The 23161-nt window shown below is 47.2% G+C and overlaps 1 protein-coding gene across 2 annotated transcripts in view; it reads left to right on the top strand.

Moving 5' to 3' along the window:
* Nucleotides 1–4054: 4054 nt before the first annotated feature.
* The window catches only part of PCCB (propionyl-CoA carboxylase subunit beta), a 1121578-nt gene continuing 1102471 nt past the window's right edge, over nucleotides 4055–23161 (top strand). The window contains exon 1 of one of the 2 annotated variants that reach the window (XM_069618020.1): nucleotides 4055–4313. Coding sequence is in view for 1 of the 2 variants with exons in the window: in XM_069618019.1 (XP_069474120.1) it covers nucleotides 4577–4777 (201 nt within the window). In the remaining variant the exon portion in view is untranslated. Of the gene's footprint in view, nucleotides 4314–4536; nucleotides 4778–23161 lie in introns of those variants that run through there. The other variant, XM_069618019.1, reaches the window with a different exon arrangement.

Here is a 23161-nt window from a genome sequence, read left to right as displayed (position 1 = left end):
GCCTACACTGTGACAGCTTCTGGAAGCCATCTCATCCTTTTTCTGAAGGGGATACCAAATATTACAGCTAATATAGTGTTGTAATATTTGGTATCCCCTTGATTTTCAGGGGTAACATTTAACAACACACTGCTTGAACTATCCCTTGCATTGGGGAGGGGAGTACATCATAAGCCTTCACTGTGACAGCTTCTGGAAGCCATCCCATTCTTGTTTTGAAGGGGATACCAAATATAATGGCTACTATACGGTTGTAATATTTGGTATCCCCTTGATGTTGAGGGGCAACATTTAATAAAGAACTGCTTGAACTATCCCTTGCATTGCGGAGGGCAGTACATCATATGCCTACACTGCGACAGCTTCTGGAAGCCATCTCATCCTTTTTTGAAGGGGATACCAAATATTACAGCTAATATAGTGTTGTAATATTTGGTATCCCCTTGATTTTGAGGGGTAACATTTAACAAAGCACTGCTTGAACTCTCCCTTGCATTGGGGAGGGTTTACATCATAATCCTACACTGTGACAGCTTCAGGAAGCCATCTCATCCTTTTTTTTGAAGGGCATGCCAAATATTACAGCTAATATAGTGTTGGAATATTTGGTATCCCTTGATTTTGAGGGGTAACATTTAAGAAAGCACTGCTTGAACTACCCCTTGCATTGGGGGAGGAGTACATCATAAACCTACACTGTGACAGCTTCTGGAAGCCATCTCATCCTTTTTTTGAAGGGGATACCAAATATTACAGCTAATATTGTGTTGTAATATTTGGTATCCCCTTGATTTTGAGGGGTAACATTTAACAAAGCACTGCTTGAACTATCCCTTGCGTTGGGAAGGGGAGTACATCATAAGCCTCCACTGTGACAGCTTCTGGAAGCAATTTCATCCTTTTTTTGAAGGGGATACCAAATATAATGGCTAATATAGGCTTGTAATATTTGGTATCCCCTTGATGTTGCTGGGCAACATTTAACAAAGCACTGCTTGAACTATCCCTTGCATTGGGGGGGCAGTACATCATAAACCTACAATGCGACAGCTTCTGGAAGCCATCTCATCCTTTTTTTGAAGGGGATACCAAATATTACAGCTAATATAGTGTTGTAATATTTGGTATCCCCTTGATTTTGAGGGGTAACATTTAACAAAGCACTGCTTGAACTATCCCTTGCATTGGGGAGGGGAATACATCATAAGCCTACACTGTGACAGCTTCAGGAAGCCATCTCATCCTTTTTTTGAAGGGGATGCCAAATATTACAGCTAATATAGTGTTGTAATATTTGGTATCCCCTTGATTTTGAGGGGTAACATTTAACAACGCATTGCTTGAACTATCCCTTGCATTGGGGAGGGGAGCACATCATAAGCCTTCACTGTGACAGCTTCTGGAAGCCATCCCATCCTTTTTTTAAGGGGCTACCAAATATAATGGCTAATATTGGGTTGTAATATTTGGTATCCCCTTGATGTTGAGGGGCAACATTTAACAAAGCAGTGCTTGAACTATCCCTTTCATTGGGGAGGCGAGTACATCATATGCCTACACTGTGACAGCTTCTGGAAGCCATCCCATCCTTTTTTTGAAGGGGATACCAAATATAATGGCTAATATAGGGTTGTAATATTTGGTATCCCCTTGTTTTTGAGGGGTAACATTTAACAACGCTATGCTTGAGCTATCCCTGGAATTGGGGAGTGGAGTACATAATTTCTGTGCACTGTGACTCTGGGCCAGCCCAACAGGTGCTCGGGGCACCAACACAAAATTAATGTGGCAGGGATCACCCTCATCGTCATGGTCACACAACAAGACCGCAGCTGCCGTGGGCTCCCGGACAAGCAGCTGCTCTGCGATCTCACAGAGGGGCTGTGGCCTGGAGGAACCCCATTACACATGCTGGTCTGGGGCTCCCAGACCGCACCCAGACTAGCAGGGCTGCACGCCTGTGATCACACGGGGTAGGCCTGCAGGCCCTACACAGTGAGACACAGAGACAGAGTGCCATTACATTTAGTCTACCACCGTGGGATTGCACGTGCATGAGGAGGCTCCTTCTTCCAGTCAGCTATGAGGCAGTCATGACAGATCCTTAGGGGGTGTGAGAAAATGGGGCGAGACCCTCTTTTTTGTGAGGGGGCCTGACTCTAGAGGGTGTACAGAGGAATGTCAAGAGAGGATTAGAGTCAAAGGCCTAGAACAAGGGTAGGTTTTGACTCTAATCCTCTCTTGACATCCTTAGTGGGGCAATACATGTTCTTAAAAGAGAAACACCACAAATACTCCCACTATGCTATGAGATGTGTAATATATATATATTGTCGGTCTCATTTATTGTGTGATTTATCTGCGTTTCATGTCAACCCTGTAAAATGAAATATTATTTGTATGTGTTTTACGTGCCTGCCATGATGACTGCACCGCTACACAACACCCTCTACAGTGAACCCATCTATCGGGTCAATTTCCAAGTGTAGTTTGTGTACCCATTTCCATCACTGTTGGCAGCTTGCTACTAATAACCAAATAACCCACCAAGTGTTGGCAGCTGTGATTGTTTTAAGCTACAAATAACCAGATAACCAACTAAGTTTCATTTAACCCAATGCAGTTCAGCTGACTGATCAAGTAACAGTGCCATACCGAGCCAGGGCTTAGGGGGGCACGTTGCCACCCCACAGGCTCTTTTTAGAGCCTGACCAGGACTTTCGTCAGTGAGCCACCCTTCCCGTTCGGCACCTCAATGACGGTGCCCAATGAGAAAGGTGTCCCCCTGGCAGGACAATGTGTGCTCAGTAATTCCTGCTCAGCACAGTAATTGTCCTGGCAGCAGGACACCTTACCCTTTCCGAAACCTCTGGCAGGACAATGTTCCAAGGAGCTCAGGGCAGCAGCAGAGGGGCTCGCAAGTTGCTCTGTGTCAACAGAGCATTTCAAGGTGAGCCATTAGGCACTGATGGGAGGGAGGGGGTACTATTAGCAGGGACGTTTGTCCTTTTAGAAATGTGCATGGCAGGGAGTGATCCGGTGTTAGAAGGTTGCATAATGCTGCAGGCTTTATGAAATAATGACTATGGCTTTACCCAGGGGGGATTTGTTAGGCTCACATCAATCTGCATGATTCTATTGTGACTTTGCATGCAGGGAGGGGAGAATAAAACGAAATCCGTCCTCTTATTGCTCAACATATTTCTATAATGAAATATAGTGTAAAGTTAATAATGTAAGGGAAGTTTGTTATGTAATGTGGTTTGCTTCTAAGGCATTAATATAAATAAAGTAGTATTTAAGCAGATGAAATGCAAAGGGAAACATTAATAAATATCAAAATGAACTAAAACTGTGAAGATGTGCTCAGTTGCTTAAATTGTCTCCATCCCGGCTTCACTATTAACCAAAGTGTGTGATCCTGGGCAGACCATGCAATCAGACTGCATCTTATCTGCAGCTCTTTAAGTGATTCACTTCAAAGCTTTAATATATCATGCTGTTATTTTTTTGTATTAAAAGCCTGACTTGCTCCATATATAACATTGCAATTTAGGTATTTTGCACCACAAAATTATTTGCCACTTGGCTTACTCATGACAACTTATTCTAAAGTCACTTGCATTCTGCCTCCAAGTATCAAAGACTGATGGGTGCTCCTTGCAATGTGCTTTCTGTGAAGTGATTTCTGTTGGTGCAATCCATATGCAAATTAGTTGATGTGCATGTATTTTGCCCCAGAGCGCCTGGACAGAGCTCTAATAGATGAGTTCCCTGCATTTGTAATGATTCTGCCGTTTTTTTGTTGTGTTAAAATGTGAGATGCCACTAGTAATGTTACTAAAAAAAATAGATTGGGGCAGGGGTGCGAATGAGACAACCTGGAAATGCATGCACTGCATTTGAGGGGAAAGTAGCAGGAGTTGCACCGTGGTTGTCCCCCCAGCCTCTCTGGCAATGCTGAATACTCCCCTGACGGGACAATATGGAACTCGGGCGTTATGACAGTGTTGTGCAACATTTGGTACCCCCTACCGAGGCTCGGAACTCTCTTACTTTGGTCTGCGATCTACAGAGACAGCCGAAGACAGGGGATACCGGATCGGTATGGGATACCAAATATTACAGAACACCGCCTAATAGCCAACACTAAAATGTAGATCGGCACGGGTAGGCGGTTTGATGGCGCGAATGAGACCGTATGGAATTGCGCATACTGCATTTGGGAGGAAAGCAGCAGTACTTTTTTTGGAGGCTCTCCCCTGCAATGCTGGACGCTCATCTGCTCCGCTACCATATCGGAAGAAGAATGGGTATGTTGCGATGTATACTTTCGCCCCCGTACAATAGAGAATATTACAATATTAGGGAGGCATTCTTAATGGAATCTAAGTCTAGCGCGGCACTTAAATAATGCCAGAGAAAACTTCCTGCCTACAATGTTGACCAGAATAAAAACTGCATCTCCCTGCACGCCTTTCGATTCGGTTTCGTTTTCCCCTTCGCCTGATTGGTTACACCTAACGCTGTCATTACGCCCACTAGTAGCAAGGCTTCCCCTACAGCCCAGTTAATCATGGCGGCGGTTCGGGCAGTTTTAAGGTTGCTAGCTGGTAATGTGGGTGCCAATAGTGGTGGGTTCCTAACCAGGCAGCCCCAAAAACTCGGGCGCCTTTACTCTCTGAGCCAATTGACGGTCCCCGAGAGGATTGAGCGGAAGCGGAGCGAAGCGCTGCTAGGAGGGGGGCAGCCTAGGATCGATGCTCAACACAAGCGGGTAAGTGCTCGGTTGACTTTTCACGACCCCCAGCGTCTCTCTTCCAACGTCATTACGTTACTAAATTTGCTATTGGGACATGACAAATTAGATGGCGCAAATTTTAGACCGCATTTAAAAGGGGCCACTTGGAAGGGAAGAGTGCACATGGAGCCCAAGGTCACCGGTGAATGCCTCGGCCAACACCGGCATGCTAGAAGCAGGGGATTGCCTTTTCCTGAGGTTGCCCAATAAGTGTAAAACCATCCTCTCCGAGCAATGGAAATCTCACCATTAGGGAACTCAAACGCAATCTCTGAAGTGAATGTTCTGCTAGCACAACTTTAGTAGTTTTACGTATCATGTTTTTCAGTTTTTGATCAACACTGACAAGTGGGGTACCAATAGGACCTTGCGAATGTGGCTATGTGATGATGGTTAGTTTACAATGTATACTATACATCATTTGTCTTATGCAGAAGATCTTGTCCTCTGTAATCCGATAGGAGTCAAGTCACAAAGGGCATTGGTGTCAATGAATTATTTTTTTTAAACTTGATTTGAAAAGCAAAAAAATCGTGAATTCTAATGTTAATTACACCAGGCGGCTGCAACAAAAATGTAACTGGTGTTTAAACCAGTTCCGCCTGGAAATAGTGCCAAGTTTGAAATATCTTGGTGTGGCCATATATGCCACAAGAGAACTAAACGTATTGACCTAAAGAATGTGAAAAAGGTAACTATGGCAAATGCTACAGAATTTTAAGACATGAGTTAGGTTTAATTCCCTTACGTGCTTGTGTCAATTGGAAAAATCCTGCATTTGTTTAGAAGCATTTTAGTTCCCTCTGATAACAGCTTATTGGTTCTAGGTCCAAGTTTCGAATGCATAGGATCGAATGACCAAAGGGTCGAATCAAAAGGACCGAAAACCAAAGGGTTGCTTTTTTGGGGGGGGTGTCCCCCCAAATCCCCATTTTTGTAGTAAAAACCACTTTTTTTTTTTCTAAAACGGAAACCCAAAAAAAAAATATTAAAAAAAAATTTGACTCTTTTGTTTTAGGTCAAATTGAGTCGACCCTTTGGCATTCGATCCTTTTGTATTCGGTACTTTAACTGGACACCCAGCTTATTCATTGATCCGAGTATTGAAATGAATCAAAGTGTGTGCAAGGCTTTAAAGTATTGGAAACAGCAGATCAGTTGTATATTGAACACTAATAACAGTTCAATAGATGGACTCCTAGCCACTCCTGTAGAGTTTAAAGGAAACTATTTCAGGATGACTGTGGTGGCTGCCCCTTTAAGGGCGTACACAAGCGAGTGATGTTTCAAGGGGCATTCCTGACCGCAGCAGAGCGACCGGGGAGCCCGAACTGTACACGGGTGTGGTAAGTGTCTCTGTGTGCGGTGGGCTGCTCACGGGGGGCCGGATGAGATCAGTTGATTCCTGATAGGAGACAAAATGGCCCCTGTGGCCTCTTGCTTTCTATTGCCTGTTACCTTGTTTTCCCGAAGTCCCGGGAAGCCCTGACTATGTCCCTTCCCCTGACTGGCTGTTGGGTGGAAGTTCCATATATGGTATTGTGGGGAAGTCCAGGCCAGACTGGATGGAGCCTTCCCAATGACTGTATGTTGTGGGTATGCGCATGGGGTGGGACCTGGGTGAATCGAGTGTGTGACGAATACGCATTCCGTGTTATGGATGTCTAGTATCTGGTGTGTGAAACAAAGACTGAGACAGCCCTGCCCCAAACTGGTATGAATGCAGTGTGGAGTGCTGAATGGCTAGGTGTTTGTCCAAATCCACGTTCCGTGTTGTGAGTGTCTGGATGGAGAAGAATGGCCTGAATGAACTGCAAGCCTTATTGGCTGCCTGCCTGCCCTTCTGAATGATTGGTTACCTGAGTGTGACCCAGCAGAGTGAATGGGAGACCAACAGTATATCTGGGGACCTCTCTGATGGAAATCGTTCAGAAGCTGAAGTCGAAACTTGAGGCTTAACCTTGAAGCCCAGCCGGACGAGAAAATCGGCTACTGCATCCCTTCACCAACTGAAAGCTGTCATGTCTTCAAGACCTGATCCAAGAGAGGACCTGGCTAGGAGAACTCTTCCCATGCTATGAGGGACCATCGTGCACCAGCTGAACTTTTCCAAAGCTCCCTGGAAGTCAGACCCTCGAAAGGCTGCCGACGGGAGAAGGGGACCGCCACGGAATCCGAAGTGAAGCACCCGGACATTTAAGTCCATCGTCGACCAGGGTTTGCTGGTTTGCTATAACTGCTGGAAGCCTGTTGAGTCATGTTGCCCGAAGCAGGTACAGCTTAACGTCGTGCTGCTCAATGACCAGAGCCGCGACGCTCCTTTGCCTAAGACATTTGATTCAAGGACTCCCTTGCTCATCATCGTCAACCACTTTGTCGGGCCGGAGAAAGTCAAGGTGGTTGACGACCAAAGAGAATCCGCTGGTGGGTTTCCCGCCACTGGAAGACCTCAAAGACGCAGACGAAGATCCGTAAACTAGCCATGGTCGAGTGCCGACGCCAGACGCCGACAACCTGATGCCCTTGCTGGGCCAAAGTTCTTCATTGACTCTTTGCGGCTACGACAAACTATCGTCGTCGAGGTGCACCGCACACCTCATCTTGCAGGACGATTTCGACCGATCGTCACCGAGTACCGCAAGGGCCGAAGTTGCTGCTTCACCGACAGTATTCGCCTTCGCCTTTTCTTCACAGAATCTCAACGACCCGTGGCACCTGCCTTAAAGGGAGTTCACTCAAGAAGGGCCGCTAACAACTCATTGAAGAACTCTACGAAACCAGGGTTCATAGAACCTTTTAGAAGTAATCGAGACATATTAAGCATATCTGGACTGGACTTGTCAATACGCTTTATTCACAGGTTGCCCATGTGGGGTGATCATCACACAGAATGGTTTCATGGTAGTGGGATAGACTGTTCTGCCATTGCTTGGTTTACCTTGCTTTCTTTCTGTGGTCCATCATTGATTCATCTTGCAATCTGATTCGTTTTGACATTTGAACTTTTTAAAAATTTGTTTTAGTTGAATTAACAACTTTTCAAATATTTTTCTTTTCCTTAAATTCTCATTTACATATTATTACATTTATACAAAAAGGAAGTTACAATATGGCCACAAGTCCTAATACACATAAAAGCAAAATTAAAAGATAAAAAATACTATACAAAAAATAACACCTGGGACCTAGTACACGAGAGGATTATACAATGCAAAACTATCCACAATACTAACATTCTTTTAAACAAGCTAAAATGATTTGTAAATATTGTACTATGGCTATTTGTACAGCTGGACGCGGGTTTGAAAATAATAATTGCCATATTTGGTTACTCTACATATAGCCATGCATTGTGATCACCCTCTTAAAACACTACTTTCGAGGTATTCTTAGTGCATTGCACTTCACTAATAAGTGCTGTAAAGTTTCACTTTGCTTAAGGTTCAGGCAATATCGACAATCATTTTTCTCTGGTGGCAACATTTTTCTTCTACATAAAACATCTCGAGTGTTCCATAGATTTAATCGAAACCTCAAGTATGTTGGGAGATGGACATTTCATCAAATAGTCAGCCATGATACCATATCTCTTAGTGCCAAATAGAGAAGTCTTAAAGATTCGTTTGACATTTGAACTGTTAGCAGTTGATGCATTTCAAAGAAATTGATAGTTAAGAGTAGACCTGTATATATTTGCCATTATAGTATTGCCTGAACACAAAGTGTGTTATTGTGATTGTGTATATAACTATAGAACCTTATTTATATAAAGACTGTGTTTTCACTAACATAGTGTGTGGACATTCCTTTGTGGGTGCTTGGGGACAACACTGTACTTAAGAACCAGCCCGCATCACCCCCTGAGAGCTTAAGCGTAGATTGCTCGTCCAACGTTACCAAATAGAGAATCTTGGCTGGGGTGCTGTATGCCTCTACTCTGCCATATAGAGAGCAGGAGTGCACATACCGCCTCCAGTGTTTATATTCACGTTTGGGGGTGACCAACCCATCCCGCTGGCTGGATCGTTTGTGGCCAATGTGGAACACAGAGGGTCATCCATCGGGGCCCGATTCTATGTTAACAACTGTCAGCATCAACACCCTATTAGGTTGTGCAGCAGCGGAGACCCTGGGCATTGTGAGCTTTGCATATGCAGGGTACGTGGAGGATGTGTAGGGGCTCCTGGCGAAGTACAGTCAACTGTTTGATGGCATCGGCCACATGGCATGTGATCTGGTGAGGCTCCACATTGGGGAATCCATCCTACCTATTGCCCTAAAACGCTGCCGGGTTCCATTCCATTTGCAGGACCTGGTAGACAAAGAGCTTGACAGCCTGGTTGAGTTGGATATCATCACGAAGGTTGAGGGCCCGAAACACCCTGGGTTTCCCATATTGCCAGAAAACCTAAACAACCGGACATGAGACTTCGAATAAGGCAATCAAGCGGGAGCGTCACATCACGCCCACGACATCGCAGAGCTACAAGTGGCTCGCTTCTTTTCTAAGCTGGACCTTCGGGGCGGATACCATCAAGTGGTGTTACACCCGGACTTGCGGTACCTAACTTTTACCACACATCAAAAGCCTTTACCGTTACAAGCATCTGAGCTTTGGAGTATCGTCGTCGGCGGCTGTTTTTCAAAACATTATCCGCGGGTTCTCGCAGACCTGGATGGTATCTTACATATCAGCGATGACATCCTTGTGTATGCAAGGTCGGAGGCAGAGCATCTGGAGAGGTTAGCTAAAACGCTTGAACACGGCTGCAGACTCTTGGGTTGACACTGCACAGTGACAAATGTGAATTCCTGAAGAAAACAATTGAGTTCTTCGGCTTTGTGTTCAAGGAAGGGGGCGTGTCACTGGATCCTCTAAAAGTAAAGGACATTGTGGAGGCACGTCCCCCGAACAACGTGTCGGAAGTCCGGAGTTCCTTAGGAATGTTCATATATTGTGGCTGGTTCATTAGGAACCTCGCATCCCAGTCAGAGCCCTTGCGGGCGCTGACTAATAACGAAGCCGCATGGCAGTGGCGACCCCTTGAACAGGCTGTGTTCGAAGACGTGAAGGGGGCTCTAATAGCAGAAGACACCATGGCCTTCTTCGACCAGGCTCTACAGTCAGAAATCGTGGTGGATTCCAGCCCGTTTAGTTTGGGAGCGGTCCTCACGCAGACGGATGCCAATGGGGAGATCCGGCTGGTCGCCTATGGCATCAAGGCACTGTCGGAGACAGAGCAGCGGTACGTCCAGTCCAAAAGGGAGGCCCTGGCGGTCCTGTGGGGGCTCTCGTCACTTCAGTTTCTACGTGCTGGGGCGACCAGTGACAGTAGCCACAGACCACAAGACCCTGCTGCCCATACTGGCGGGGACATCATCCAAACCTCTGGCTCACATAGAAAGATGGATGTTGGCACTACTGGAGTATGGAGTCTCCCTGGTATTCCGGCGTGGCAACCACAATGCAGCCGACTATCTGTCCAGACACTTGCGATGTGATCCTGAGGGACAAAACAACATCAGTGCGGAGTAAGCCGACGAGAATGTAAGACTGGTGTTGGAGGCGGCCACTCCTAACTCAGCACCTATCCATGAGCTAGAACAGGCGGTGGACGACGACAAATGTTTTAACATCTTAAAGGCAGCCCTGCAATAGGGCTCATGGAAGTCGGTTGTGGAGACGTTGGCTCTGAGGACCCAAGAAGCGAGATAAGCACTGGAATAACTATGGAGGGTCAAGGAGGAGCTGGCGTTTGTGGAGTCAGGGCTATTGCTCCAAGGAGGCGGATCGTGATTCTACAGTGTAAGGTCTCCCAGGTGATTGAGTTGATGCACCATGAGAACCAGGGTAACGCCGAGACAAGGCTCGCCTGCGACAAAAGGTGTAGTTTCCAGACCTGGAGAGGCAGGTCGATGAGTTCATAGTGGCCTGTGTATGGTGCCAGGCGGCATCTCCAGCCCAGGGGGAGCCCATAATTGACACCATGCCAAGAGGAACGTTTATTAGAACGCTGAACAAGGTATTCCGCATAGCTCATGGCCAGAGACATAGCTTGCAGAGGGCACTATACCAATTCCTAAGGTAATACCGGGCCACCCCTGTTAGGCAGAAACCTGTGCAGTTCCCTCTGGGACCACTGCAAAAGATTTAGGACTACAGGTGTTTGGCAGTAAACCCACTTGGTAGCAGTCTGTACCACACAGATTCACTTGGTAGCTGTGGCTGAGCAGTCAGACTTCCCTCAAGAAGAGTTGGGCTGTATCTGGAGTATACAGGATAGGGCAATTTACACAGTAGAACAAGCAGACACTGATCAGAGCTTGGGTGTAAAGATATGATTATTTATTTAAAAATACATCTATGGAAAACACACTGGCACTAATATGGCAAACAACTTCAATCGCAGTTACTATAAGTATATATCAATCCCATAACAATATTTCAACAAGTCTAGGTTCAACGGCACCACTTATTTGCAGACAGAGGTGAATGCTTTAACCTAGATGGCACTCTAGTATTCGTTAGAAAGGGAGAGAAAAAGGCAGGGTATGAAACCAACTCAGTACCAACACTTTTACGAAACAAATGCAAGGCGAGCAAGGCAGGGTCTACTGTAAATCACAAAGTTTAGAGGCCAGGCCCACTCAGAGAGGGCAAGGCTGTATGTCCCAAAAGTATCACAGTGGAAATGCACTTCAAGTCTTTGTAGCAAAATGTCACAGAAAGGTTGGACCAGTTTAGAACAAAAGTTTGTCTGGAGGCGACCTAATAGAAAGGTAAGGATTTAAGACACCGCACGCTAACCATTTCAAGGGAAGCCAGGCGGACACAGTACCTTGAGAGTGAAGAGGCAGCTCCGGCGGGGACAGTTGTTCCTGGTGGTGGATGCAAGTCGGGGCTTTGCCAGAAGATGAGAGGATCTCGTCGTCGAGGAAAGTTGAAGATCGTTGCACCACCAGGGAAGAGACCAGCCACGGTGTGCTCAATCACAATGCACCACCTTTTGGTCGCGGTACAGTGGTTAGTGGCTATCTGGTTGCCGGGGTGCTCAGCACGGGCAATTTGACCACTAGACGTCCTGGAAGTGAAGAAAAGCAAGGGACTGGTTGTTCCCACCAGTCAGGGGAAGAAGACTCTCCAGCAGGGAGATCTCCTCTGTCGTTGGGGAAGTGGTGAGTCGGGTCAGCAGGGCTCCACCGGAGGTGTCATTGTTGCAGGTCGGCTCAGCTTTACCCTCGTCGGATTCTTAGGTCCTGTGGCGACTTCTGAAGTTCCAGTCCCAAAAGCCCTGCTTTTATGCAGAAAACCCCTATTCATTCAGCCTAGCTGTCAATCAAACATGCTAAGTGGTGAGCGGGGCGGCTCGCCACTCGGGCCAATCACACCAGAGTGCGAGTTGTGTTGGCAAGGCAACTTAGTCCAGGGTGCCTAAACCCCCTCCCACACCCCTTGTGGTACCCAGACAGAATGGCACCACTCTGGAGGGCTTCTGTGCAGAAGCCCGCCAAAAGTGGAACAAAGGGCTCAACCTTTGGTTTGGAGTTACAGAGGCGAACACATACGCCATTTTAAAAACCGAGTTCTGGCAGAAAATACCAGCCGGTGTATTTATTTAAGACCAATAAACCGGTGGTATGTTAGAGACTAATGTGAAAAAGTATTAGCCTCTAACAATGGGAAGAATCCCATAGTAATATATTTGCGTTCGAATATAAAAAGTAGTATCCACTGCCACCAGCCAAAACTCGATGAGGGGGACGGGACAGTGCCCCCTCGAACAACAGACCCAGGGGTAATCGAATTACCCCTACCAGTACGTCCACAATAGGATGGTTTGTACTAGTTCTGTTAGTAAATTTAGGTCTAGTAAAGCCAATGGTGACTTTACATGCCCTGGGAGACAGTAGTCAGTCCCAGGGTATGGAGTCTATGGTGGGGATCCTCTAGGACACCCCAGTGTTACGGCACGGAGGGTGCGGTGTAACACACATAGCAAAACACATGAGGCGCCTATGGAGTAAAAGACCCCATAGCCCATAGAACACATTGACATTCAAAGAAATCAACCACATTCATGTCCAAGAGTGGGAGGAAAAAGAGTCTCACTCTTGGCAGGATGAAAAAAAAAAAACCTCCAGAAATCTAGCAAAGCTGCTGGGGGACTCACTAGGTTAGGAAATTCAGCCTAAACAGAGAATTCTCCCTAACAACCCCACACACATCTACTGAAGTGGCCCCAGTTGAAGCCATGTTCAGGTGATGTCCCAGGGGTTGATCCCAGAGGTGGGTGAGAGAGAGCTGGCTGTCATTGACAACGCGCAGGGGCAGGATAGAGCAGGAAAACATCAGAAGAGGACTCAGCAGCTAGCCCCTGGGGATAAGGTGCTGGTAAAGAATCGGCACCCTCAAGGAAAGCGGTCAATGGCATACGGACCTGGTCCGATGGACGTGGTGGAGGTGCATGGCTCCATGGTAACGGCTTCAGATGGGACTGCCTCTGTCACCCGCAATGCTAGCTTCTTCAAGAAAGTTGGAGAAGCCAGGTCGGAGGTGTTGCAGAGAAGGGATTTAACGATGTACCGGACGAAGGTGGTGGCCTGGCACATCCGCCGAGTTCTGCAGGACGGGGGAACACAGGTGAGGAGGGCCTGATAGGGGAGGCGGGCAGGAGGTATCCCCAGAGGGTTGGGAGGGGGAAGCCTGCCCACCTGAGTGACTGTTTTGGACCCCTGAACTGATGGTACCAGCTCCTGGACTGAAAGTGATTCATGGGGCTAGCGGCGGCTGTGATTAAAGGGTTCATCTGTTTTGTGTACAGTGGTGTTATTAAACCTTGCATGTATTTGACCTTCTTTGTTCTTTCGTTATGAAAAAGGAGTGTGGTGGCTGCCTCTTTAAGGTTTACACATGCGGTGGAGTGACGTTTCAGTCTGCTGTGTGTAGTATAAATAAAAGGGGCGTTCCCAGCCGCAGCAGAGTGACCGGGGAGCCCGAACCGTACACACACGTGCTGTGTCTCTCTGCGTGCAGTGGGAGGCTCACGTGGGGGCCGGATGAGATCGGAGGCCCACAACAGTGACTGGATAGAGAACCAGGTTCTAGCCATTAACTATCATTTATTTTATCATTTTAAACTTGAAATTAAAGCTTTTAATGTGCTGACATTTTACTTGCAAAAAACACCCTCCCAAAGCACACAGAAATGATATGCTAAGATTTAAGCTGAACTTAGTCTCTACTAGAGAAAATGTACTGAGAAATCAAAGTTTGTGTAGACATTGCGCCCTTGTCGTGGAAACGTGAAATCCTCTATTAATCACACATAACCGGCATGGGGCGCAGGTTAGGGTGACCAGATTTAAAAAGGAAAAAAAATCGGACAGGGCAACTAACATAAAAGTAGGACTAACTCTTGAAAGTGCCTGTCAAGGCTCTACATTTCAGTAGCGTTTAGAGAAGGAGGTTTAAGCTTTACTGTTCAATATAATGAATTCATCACAAACTAACACTATCTTAAATTGTAAAATGCAGCATTTCTTCTGTGCGAGATTGTGCATTCCTGCCTGCCATCTAAACCGGGACCACTGCAGTTTCCAATGGCAACATAATTTTGAGAAAGGGGGACAGGGCACCAAATACTGGGACAGTCCTGGCAAAACTGGGACGTCTGGTCACCCTAGCGCAGGTTGTACTAGTTCTTCTGTGCTGCTCCATCCGAGGGCGCCATAGTCCGAGTTGACACCTTACGTGGGATTCCCTGGCGTGTTGAGCCCCCGTCCAGGCACCCAGTTCGGCAGCAGACAGTGGGGGGTCCCGTGTGACTTGCAGTGCACCCATGGCCCGGAAATGTGCACGCTTCTAGAGGACCCAATTGATGCAAGTGTTGAGCAGTTTTGCAGAGGTTCCAAAGGCGTGATGTCCAGCAGAAGCACGGGGAATCTTACACAGCACAATCCTTTTCTCTGAGAAAATCTTTCGCGTGTGGCTGCCTACTTCACAAAAGGATGGATTGAACTGGAGGCAGAGCGTAGCAAGGCAGTACAGCTGAGGGGCTGCACTGGAACCGTCAACAACCTCTTGAGCCCTCCTCCACTGGAACCTGGATCCTTCTGGCTGCGTTTCAGACACTAGCAGAATGGCGAGAACTCTTGTAAGCTTTATCTGACCAGTAGATCATATGCTCTGCTCACATGAATAGCGAAAGACATGAGACTATTTATCTGCATGTCAAAGCATGCGTGCTTGGCTTCCAGTTTCAAGATCTACCCGATTTGACTTTTGTACTTGGGTATAAGAGCTGCAGCCAAGAGATGCAGCTCCTCTAATCTATGCTCCTGCCTGTTTTGTTTCCTGCTTCTATGCATCCCGGATGTAGCTCCCTGCAACACGAAGCATGTCGCTGACGACGGAAATACCCCAACACAAAATGGAGGAGGCAGCATGATAACCCCTGCGGGGTCATGACGCCGGCAACCTGGGCCCCTCCCCCTGGGGAAAAGAGGTCAGGGGGCAGGACGGCGCCAGGGCGCCAGGGCGCCAAATTAGCCCAAAAGCCCGCAAAGGGCTAACAAAAGAAAGGGGCGAGCACGTTATAAGCCGGCAGGGCCGGGGTGCAAGGCATCTCGCTCCTGCACTGGGACCCGGCCGCCGTCTCGCCAGCAATAACTACGACAGGTGCCTACCCATGGGTTGCGCCATTTCTTGCTCATATTTTGAGGCATTCAGCTCCTTCTTGGAATTTACAGTAAAGCTGGGGGAAAAAGGGAGGGGGACTATTGCACTACCTGGATGATTTTCTCTTCATTGGGAGAAAGGGGACGAAGGAGTGCAGGGCCCTGATGGAGGAATTTCAAGGGCGGATGGAGCAGCTAGGGGTGCCCTTGGCACCAGGGAAGACCATGGGTCCGGCGACAACATTGACATTTCTGGGGATTGAGATTGATTCAGTGAAAGGGGAATGTAGGCTCCCGCAGGACAAGGTACAAAAATTGCGGGGCTTGATTCAGGAGCTTTTGGGGAAAAACAAGGCAACCTTGCGGGAGTTACAGTCACTGGCGGGGAACCTCAATTTTGCAGGTAGAGTGATAACAGCAGGTAGGGCGTTTGCCAGAAGTGTGGAACTAAAAACAGTGGGCTTGCAACACGCCTCTCAGCACGTCCGGTTGAGATCAGAGGTGAAGGAGGATCTCGGGGATGTGGGATAGCTTCCTAACGGAATCCAACGGGTAGGCGATCTGGAGGGCGGACTGGGCCAGCAGCCAGAGGCTCAAGCTATTCACCGATTCATCGGGGTCCCTGGGTTTTGGTGCGATCCTGGGGGATAGGTGGTGTGGTATGGCATGGCCGATGGAATGGCACAAGGAAGGGGTCACTAAGGACATTACACTGCTGGAACTATTCCCCATAGTAGTCGCATTTAAGTTGTGGGGGGTGCAGCTGCAGAATACGAAAGTTGCATTATGGTCGGATAATTTGGCAGTGGTGCAGATTATTAACACAGGGTCATCCAGCAATCTGAGGGTTCTAAGGCTCCTCGGGGAACTCGCCAAAAGTCTGCTAAATCTGAACATCGAGGTCAGGGCACGGCACATTCCAGGGGTGAAAAACACGGCCGCTGTTTCTCTGTCTCGTTTACAGTGGGACCGGTTCCGGGAGAGCTGCCCCGAAGCAAGGAAAGAAATGACCCCATTCAAGGAACAATGGTGGGGGATGATTGGGGTGATCTGACCTCGTTGGTAGAGACAGCCCTGGCACCTGGTACAGCTAAAAGGTACAGGGCATGTTGGGATCATTTCACGCAATTCCAGGAAGAAGTGCTAGCGGGCAACCGGGGGGAGAACCCGGTGCGGGCATTTGTAGGCTGGTGCTGGAAGACAGGAAGACTCGAGCGTGGGTAGGCTACCACTTGGCGGCCATAGCACATTACGCAAAAATGAAAGGGGAGAAGGACCCCACCAAGGAGCACTACGTTATGCTAGCCATGAGAGGCTGGGCTAGACAATCCATAGCAAAACCAGATGAGAGGCGGCCAATTGATATTGTGAAATTGCATGGGTTAATTAAATGTTTGAGCACAGTGTGTAGCGAAGAGGCCGAAAGGGTGCTGTTCACGGCCGCCTTCACGGTGTTATTTTTTTGGGGCTCTCGGAGTCAGCGAGCTGGTGCCGGAGAACCAGGACGGCAAGGGCAGTGGGTTTCTGCGCGTCAGGGACGTCCAAGTGGGAAGCACCCAAGTCGTAATTTATGTGAGGAGGTCAAAAACGGATCAGAAGGGAAAGGGGGCAGCATTGACTCTGCAAGCCATCCAGACAAGCACGGTTTGCCCGGTGGCGGCGGCAGCCAACTTTCTACGGCAACGGCGGCCATCTGGGGCCGAGGCGCCGTGGCTCCTGCACAAGGACGGGTCCGCACTAAGCCGTTTTCAGTTCAGGAAAGTGATGGCACAAGGTTTGGAAAAGATGGGACTGACGGGGGGCCAGTTTGGGACTCATTCATTCCGGATAGGGGCCGCCACCTCTGTGGCGGTCGGGGGGTTAGGGGCGGAGGACATCAAAAGGTTGGTGATATGGTCTTCCGGGTGTTACATTTTTTCAGGTCTGACATAACGTTTGTAAGTTAACCATGCCGTTCCCTCCATTTGTCATTTCCCAGCGGCACAACGAAGGAGGCTACGCACGGTATGGGTAGTGGGGCACTCATTCAGCTCAAGGGCCAGGACGAACTGGACTCAACAGCAAGAGGTGTTGACGGCTGGCGAGTTCAGGATTGAGTGGCACGGAGTGCCAGGGATGAAATGGGCTCAGCTAAGGGGGCTATTGAGGAAGTTGCTGAGTAGGCAGCAGAAGCCGGAGGTGTTGGTGATACACTTGGGAGGAAATGACCTGACCAGCCTGGGGAGGGGTGTCCTGCTGAAGGACATTACAAGCTCACTGCAGGAAATATCGGCACAGTTGGGTGAAACAGAGATTATATGGTCTGAGGTTATTCCCCGGGCACAATGGAGGGGGGCAGAGAGCCATTCAGCAATAGAGAAGTCAAGGAGGAAGCTGAACGGGGGCCGTTGCCAACTTCTGCAGGGGCAGATGTTTCCATCAGGTCAGGCATGGCCTGATTGACAGGAAGACACCCGAGTACTTCTTAACGGATGGGGTGCACCTGTCCGCAAAAGGAATGGAGCTCTTTTTCTGGAACATTTGTACCAAATTGCTGGAGTTATGAGAAGGAGTGAGGAAAAGGGGAGCCACGGTGGGAGGGAACCCACCAGTTGGCGTGGCGGTGTTTGGGCAACCAAGCACAAATGATAGACTCCGGACGAGCCAGAAGGAAATGGAATGGGTCTTCGCTCTTCCGGACCAGCGCCTCTTGGGGGCCTAAATGGCGGGGGCGTCTGGTGGTAACGAATAATGCTCAGCTTCCCCCAAAACAAACGGCGCTCTCCCCACCCACGGACACCTGCACGAGCAGGATAGGATCAGGTACAATGGGTCGGGGGAGTTGGGGGCCTACTATACCAAGTATAGGGGGAAGTAAGGGAAATCCGGCAAGCAAGCGCCACACGTACAGACTGAAGTTCACAAATGTGTACAAATAATTCTGTTGTCATGGAAATAAAACTGCGGCCAAGATTGCCATTTGAAATATTGTGTCATGCCAATTCATTGGGTGATAGGGAGCAAACGCAGCGGGGTGCATGCGCAAAGAATAATTGGCACAAGAGGCAAATGGACAGATGCAGTGGTTATAGCTCCTCCAATCTTCTATGTGCATATTGGTTGCAGCCCCCCGCAACATGAGGTGTGGCTTCTAACTGCACCTACCCGATTTGACGATCACATACCTGTGTACCAGATGCAGCCCCTGCTACACAAGGCGTGGCTCTTACTATGGACGTACTCGCCTGACTCAACTTGATGCAGGCGGGATGTAGCCCCCCGCAACAAGAGGCGTGGCTCCTCCTCACTATGTACCTACCTGATCTGCCTTACACGCCTGCATTCCGGAGGCAGCCCCCCGCACATGAGACGTGGCTCCTCCCAACTATGTTCTTACCGGACTCATCTTGATGCATACTGGATACTGCCCCCACTATCCCCTCTTCCCCCAACATGAGGTGTGGCTCCTCCTAATGCACATGCCTTACAAATCTAACGTTTGCATGTATGCTTACCAGATATAGCCCTCTGCTTCACTAGATGTGGCTCTGACTCAAGATCATTTCTTTAAATGCTGCTCTAATCGTACGGCTATCGGCGTTTTCTATGCAACTAATGCAGTATTTGTAACCGCAATCTCAAGTGTAACTGGAATTGTAACTAAGCAACCTCTCCAAATTTCTGTAAACGTAATTTTAATTCAAGCGCCTAGAGGCCTCAGGGCTAAGTGCGCTCTACAAATGTAAAAATAAATAATCAATTGTAATGTGTTACATGAACTCCGTGTTGAAATGTTTGGTAGATTTTCTTTCTCTCGGGAATTCTTTTTAAATACTGAACTCTTTTGGTCTAGAGTTTTAGGTAGTCGGGAATCTCTTAGATATTGTAGTTATAAAATGTGTACATATGGTTCTAATGTAATGCAATATTTTTATGCTATGTTATTATATCGTGTATTGTTTTGTGCCTGTTTTTAATTGCAATTCGTACACTGTTTTACTTAAACAAAAATGTGTAAAAAGCTGTATATTTATATACACTAAAAAAAGTGTGTTTTTATAAAAAATGTTTTTAAAAAAGGCCAAACGAAAGGGCTACGTTTGAAAAATCCCTCCGCCAAAATATTTTAGAAGACTTACAAACAGGATACTTTAATGCTTTCAATAATATGTTCTTATGGTGCGCTTCATGCTACTCGTCCTGCTAAGCACTGTAATGATAATAAGTACTCTTTTGCAGGGCAGTTTCTAGACCATATTGCTCGTAGGGATAAACGCCAGAATACGCCAGCTCATAAGGTGCTACTCTCCAAATAGAAGGGGAGTGCGGAGCTACCCCGCTCTGCTCCCTCTCCAAAAATCATTGCAATTTAAATACTGTTTTATTGTCTTGTACTTTAAATGAATAAGTAGACCATGCATGCAACAACATTTTAAACTGGAATTCATTTTTTATATCACGCTTTTGTACATGATCTAAAGGCCACTGTCGAAGGTGATGCTGCAGCAAAAGCACCTATAACTGCTGCGCCATCTATTTTTCCACAAACGTGTTCTCAATTGAAAGTGTATTAAAAGCCAATCGCACTCGCGTTCAGAGGCTAATCCAAATGCTCTAGCAGGAATGCCAATTCCTCCCCTCCTCATATTACACCTTCCCATGGCCACTTACTTTGATCACCCGCTCCTGCAGGCTATCTCTGGCACTTTAGATTAAGACAGCAAAAAAAAGAGCCCATAAACGCACAAACCTCCCTCACACTTTTTAAGCATGTTTGAAAAATGGATGCTAGTTTCTTTTTAAAAAAAACTCTTGAGGCGCATATTAAGCCATTGGCTGCATCATGGGAGGTAGATGGATACGGTCAGGGCAGTATTTTGTTCCCTGCCCCTGTCGTGCTCCATGATAATGGCTCCCTGCTCTGCCAGGGGGAGATTGACTGGCTGCCTGCTGCGTCCCACAACCCCATCTGTGCCCTGGGCGTTGCCTGGTATGCCCGCCGCTAGGAACAGGCCTTGCATTATGAAAAGCGAAGTCTTTTCTTTTGCAGGACACCAACTCGCAGAATACAGGCCGTCTCTCGTCAGACCAACGCTTATCCACTCTTAACTGCATACATTGGCAAAAACCCCAAAGTATACATGTTTAATCATAATCTGTATGGTGCCACAACACCAACAATTGTGAAAGCATCGCTTTACAAAAGGAATTGGCAATTGTTGGTGCATACTACTTTACTGGTGGGCTTACCAGAAAATAAAACCTTTACCCAAGTTGCTTTTCATAGACATTGTGTCCTTAATATTTGGCAGATCCTACCACCACACCAATGGCGTAGTGAAAAAGTGTAATCAAATGGGCCATGCTCGTTTCCCTGGGTTGCCTCTGTCTGTCCTCTACTCCTGTCTCCTTGCTGTCACCTAGTCATGGGTGGACTGTGAGGCTACCAGCAGTATGCTACTGCAGCCCAGTTCAAAATTTTAAAAAAAGTCCCTCTGCATACACATCTAGTGCACCTCTATGTTCTGTAACCCTGCCACAATAAAAACTTATAAACCCATTGCTAACATGGTCATGTCCCTGAGTAAAGAAGTGATGTTCTCTCTCAAGCACTTTGCTATGAACTGTAAGCAGTGCACAGGACATTGTGAACATGAACATAACTTAGTTTATTTTGTATAGTGATTCTACCATGCTTCACAATACTGGTGTCCACAAATATTATTGCCTAGAAAGAAAAACCGATTTGGCCTTATCTGGGCTTGAATGTTCTCTACTGTGTGAGAACAAACCTCAGCCATAAGCACCTACAGTGAGATATCTATCCTACACGTAAACATGAGCAGCATAGATGCGGCTGACTAGTGACTCGTCTTTTTATACTGATAAGGGTAGGGGAAACGTGCTGCAGAAAGTCCCACATGCCGTGTAGTTGGGAACATGTGTGTTTTTAGATTGTGTTGCCCCATTTGAGGGAGTTCTTGGCTTAAGAGGGAAGGATGGAGGCTGGTCATTACATGCAGCTCTAGGGCCTTAGATGCCGCTGGCCCATAAGGCAAATGCTCGACCTCTTTGGTTCAGTTCTCAACTCCTCCTAGCGCACCATGTGCAGTCCATAAGTTATCTGCTGATGAACCAAAGTTTGTCTCTGAGCTGTCTCTTTGTCTTCTATACTTTTGTTGTTTTATTTGATTTAATTATAATAATAATAATGCATTGGGTGAAACCAAATCGAATAAACTGCATGTGGGGGCAGGTGTTAATAAAAGCGATAAGGAACAACAACCCGGAAGAACAGATATTAACACCGTCAACCACACAAAAGATGACATAAAGTGAGTTTTTCGAAACGATGGTAGGGAAGTGATAATACTGATTTAAGAATGAAGAGTGCTTCTTCCTTGGGTCCTGGTCTTCTCACCCCGGGGCACGCAGCGAGTTGCAGGCGCAACTAACATAGGTTGACGGAGCGAAGAGTGTCCTGGATGGACATACCTCTTGTCTGATAAGTATGACGGTGCCAACCCATGTACACATTTAAAAAGCAGGCTGTCTGCTTGCTGGTTCACCGTTCTCAGTGACGCGACTGTCTCCTGGTTGACCGTTCTGTTTCCTGATACTTTGTGTGTTTTATTTTATTAGCTGCATTATTACAGCAAGCCACTTTAAATAGCAGACAGGATTATGCACGATGAGTTGTGCCATACAACGCTCGCAGTACAGATTAAGTATATTCCAAAAATACTGTGCATGCAAACATTAAACGGGACACATGAAGTCGTTTTTTGTTCCATCACATTGTGTATAACCCAAAGGATATCCAGACTAAAGTTCCAAGATAGAAAAATATATTATTCCGCCCCCTCCCTCGAGCCCTCTTCTCTGTTTATATACTTTACTAGTGTTTCTGGCTAGGTCTGCATTGGTCATCCCATTTCTTCTTGTGGCGTTGCCTATCTGGGAAGGTTTTCTTGAGAAAAACACGTTTTAAAAAATGTTATTTATTCATCTTAACCTTTGTAAGAAAGAACAATACAAAGGAATGAGTGGATGGCACCAACATCATACAACCACATTCAAAATGAGTACCCACCTGGAGGCGGGGGGACACCGATGTCTTCAATCTTACCACCAAAGCCCTTAATGAGCAGTTCCCCAATTTATATCCAAGACCGTATGTCCAGGCAGAACCCTCCCCGCCGGAGGACTATACATGACGGAGGGCTCGAAGGTCCCAGTGAGTTAAGGAAAAGGGGAAACTCCCTAAGTTTAGAAAGATGGTAGGCGTGCACCTTCCAAGGATACACAACTGCTGCCAAACAAATTATGTAAAATTTAGAGTAGGTTTCAATAGGAACTAAATGAGGCAAACGGTTTACACAGCGACACCACAGACATCAACCAGTGTCACCGGTTTTGCTGGTTTTGCAGCAGGAACTGTTGCCAAGAGCTTCTCTGCCCACTCAACATCCCAAAAGAGGTATTCCTTCTCATTCCAAGTGACTCTTAGTATGACTGGATGGAGCAGGCCCGCCTTAACACCACGCTCCAAAAAAAAGCTTTCTTCACGGTATTAAGGGCCCATCTTTTCTTGTCCGTGGCCGGAGAGAGGTCGGGAAAGAAATGAATCCGATGATCTTTATATACCACTGTTTTCTAAGCCACCGCTGCTTTCAGGATCCTGTCCCTGTCACGAGAATGGCT

This window comes from Ambystoma mexicanum, chromosome 10, assembly GCF_040938575.1.
Source record: "Ambystoma mexicanum isolate Mex_15411 chromosome 10, UKY_AmexF1_1, whole genome shotgun sequence".
In the NCBI taxonomy this organism is placed as follows: Eukaryota; Metazoa; Chordata; class Amphibia; order Caudata; family Ambystomatidae; genus Ambystoma; species Ambystoma mexicanum.
This window is presented reverse-complemented; position numbering and strand designations above follow the sequence as displayed.